This window comes from Eimeria mitis, genomic scaffold (genome assembly GCF_000499745.2).
Source record: "Eimeria mitis Houghton genomic scaffold, Emh_scaff410, whole genome shotgun sequence".
Lineage (NCBI taxonomy): Eukaryota > Apicomplexa > Conoidasida > Eucoccidiorida > Eimeriidae > Eimeria > Eimeria mitis.
Genome location: NW_013572428.1, coordinates 12,403 through 13,366, shown reverse-complemented (window position 1 = coordinate 13,366; position 964 = coordinate 12,403). Strand labels below are relative to the sequence as shown.

The 964-nt window shown below is 26.7% G+C and overlaps 1 protein-coding gene across 1 annotated transcript in view; it reads right to left on the bottom strand.

The window, feature by feature from the left end:
* The window catches only part of EMH_0011320 (uncharacterized protein), a gene marked incomplete at both ends in the record, with an annotated part of 2,718 nt that overhangs the window by 768 nt on the left and 986 nt on the right, over positions 1-964 (bottom strand). The window contains 2 exons of the mRNA XM_013499220.1: positions 3-78; positions 189-245. Of these exons, the coding sequence (XP_013354674.1) occupies positions 3-78; positions 189-245 (133 nt within the window). The remainder of the gene's footprint in view (positions 1-2; positions 79-188; positions 246-964) is intronic.

Below are 964 nucleotides of genomic sequence, written 5' to 3'. Positions count from 1 at the left end.
TGCTGCTGCTGCTGCTGGCGGTGGTTGTCCTGCTGCTGCTGTTGCTGTCTTTGCTGCTGTTGCTGCTGCATATTTATCCTAACAGCACGTACTGCATGCATGCATATATATTTATATTCACATAAAAAATATTTATATTTTAAGCAAACGTCTATACACCGCTGCTGGCTATCTCCTATCATCATTACCGTCTCCTGCAGCACCCTCTCCCGCTGCCGTATGTCGCTTGGTTCTCTCCCCGCTGCCTGCAGCAAATATATAAATATAAATAAATAAATAAATAAATATAAATATAAATATATTTGTTTGTATTTATATTTATAAATAAATAAATAAATATAAATGAATAAATAAATACAAAGAAAGAAACAGAGAAATATAGATTGATAGGATGTCGCTTGGTTCTCTCCCTGCTGCCTGCAGCAAATATAAATAAATAAATAAATAAATATAAATAAATAAATATATTTATTTATATTTATATTTATGTTTATATTTGTGTTTATATTTTTATTTGTTTATTTAAAGAAACAGAAAAAAAGAAATAGATAAATATATATACGGATGGCGCTTGCTTCGCGCCCTGCTGCCTGCAACAAATATAAATAAATATAAATAAATATAAATAAATAAATAAATAAATAAATATATTTATTTATTTATATTTATATTTAGAAATAAATAAATATAAATAAACAAATAAATATAAATGAATAAATAAATGGAAATAAAGAAACAGAGAAATATAGATTGATAGGATGTCGCTTGCTTCTCTGTCTGCTGCCTGCAGCAGATATAAATAAATATAAATAAATATAAATAAATATAAATAAACAAATAAATAAATATATTTATATTTGTATTTGTATTTATAAATAAATAAATAAATAAAAAGAAACAAAGAAGCAGAGAAAGATAGAGTTATATACGGATGTCGCTTGCTTCTCTGTCTGCTGCCTGCAGC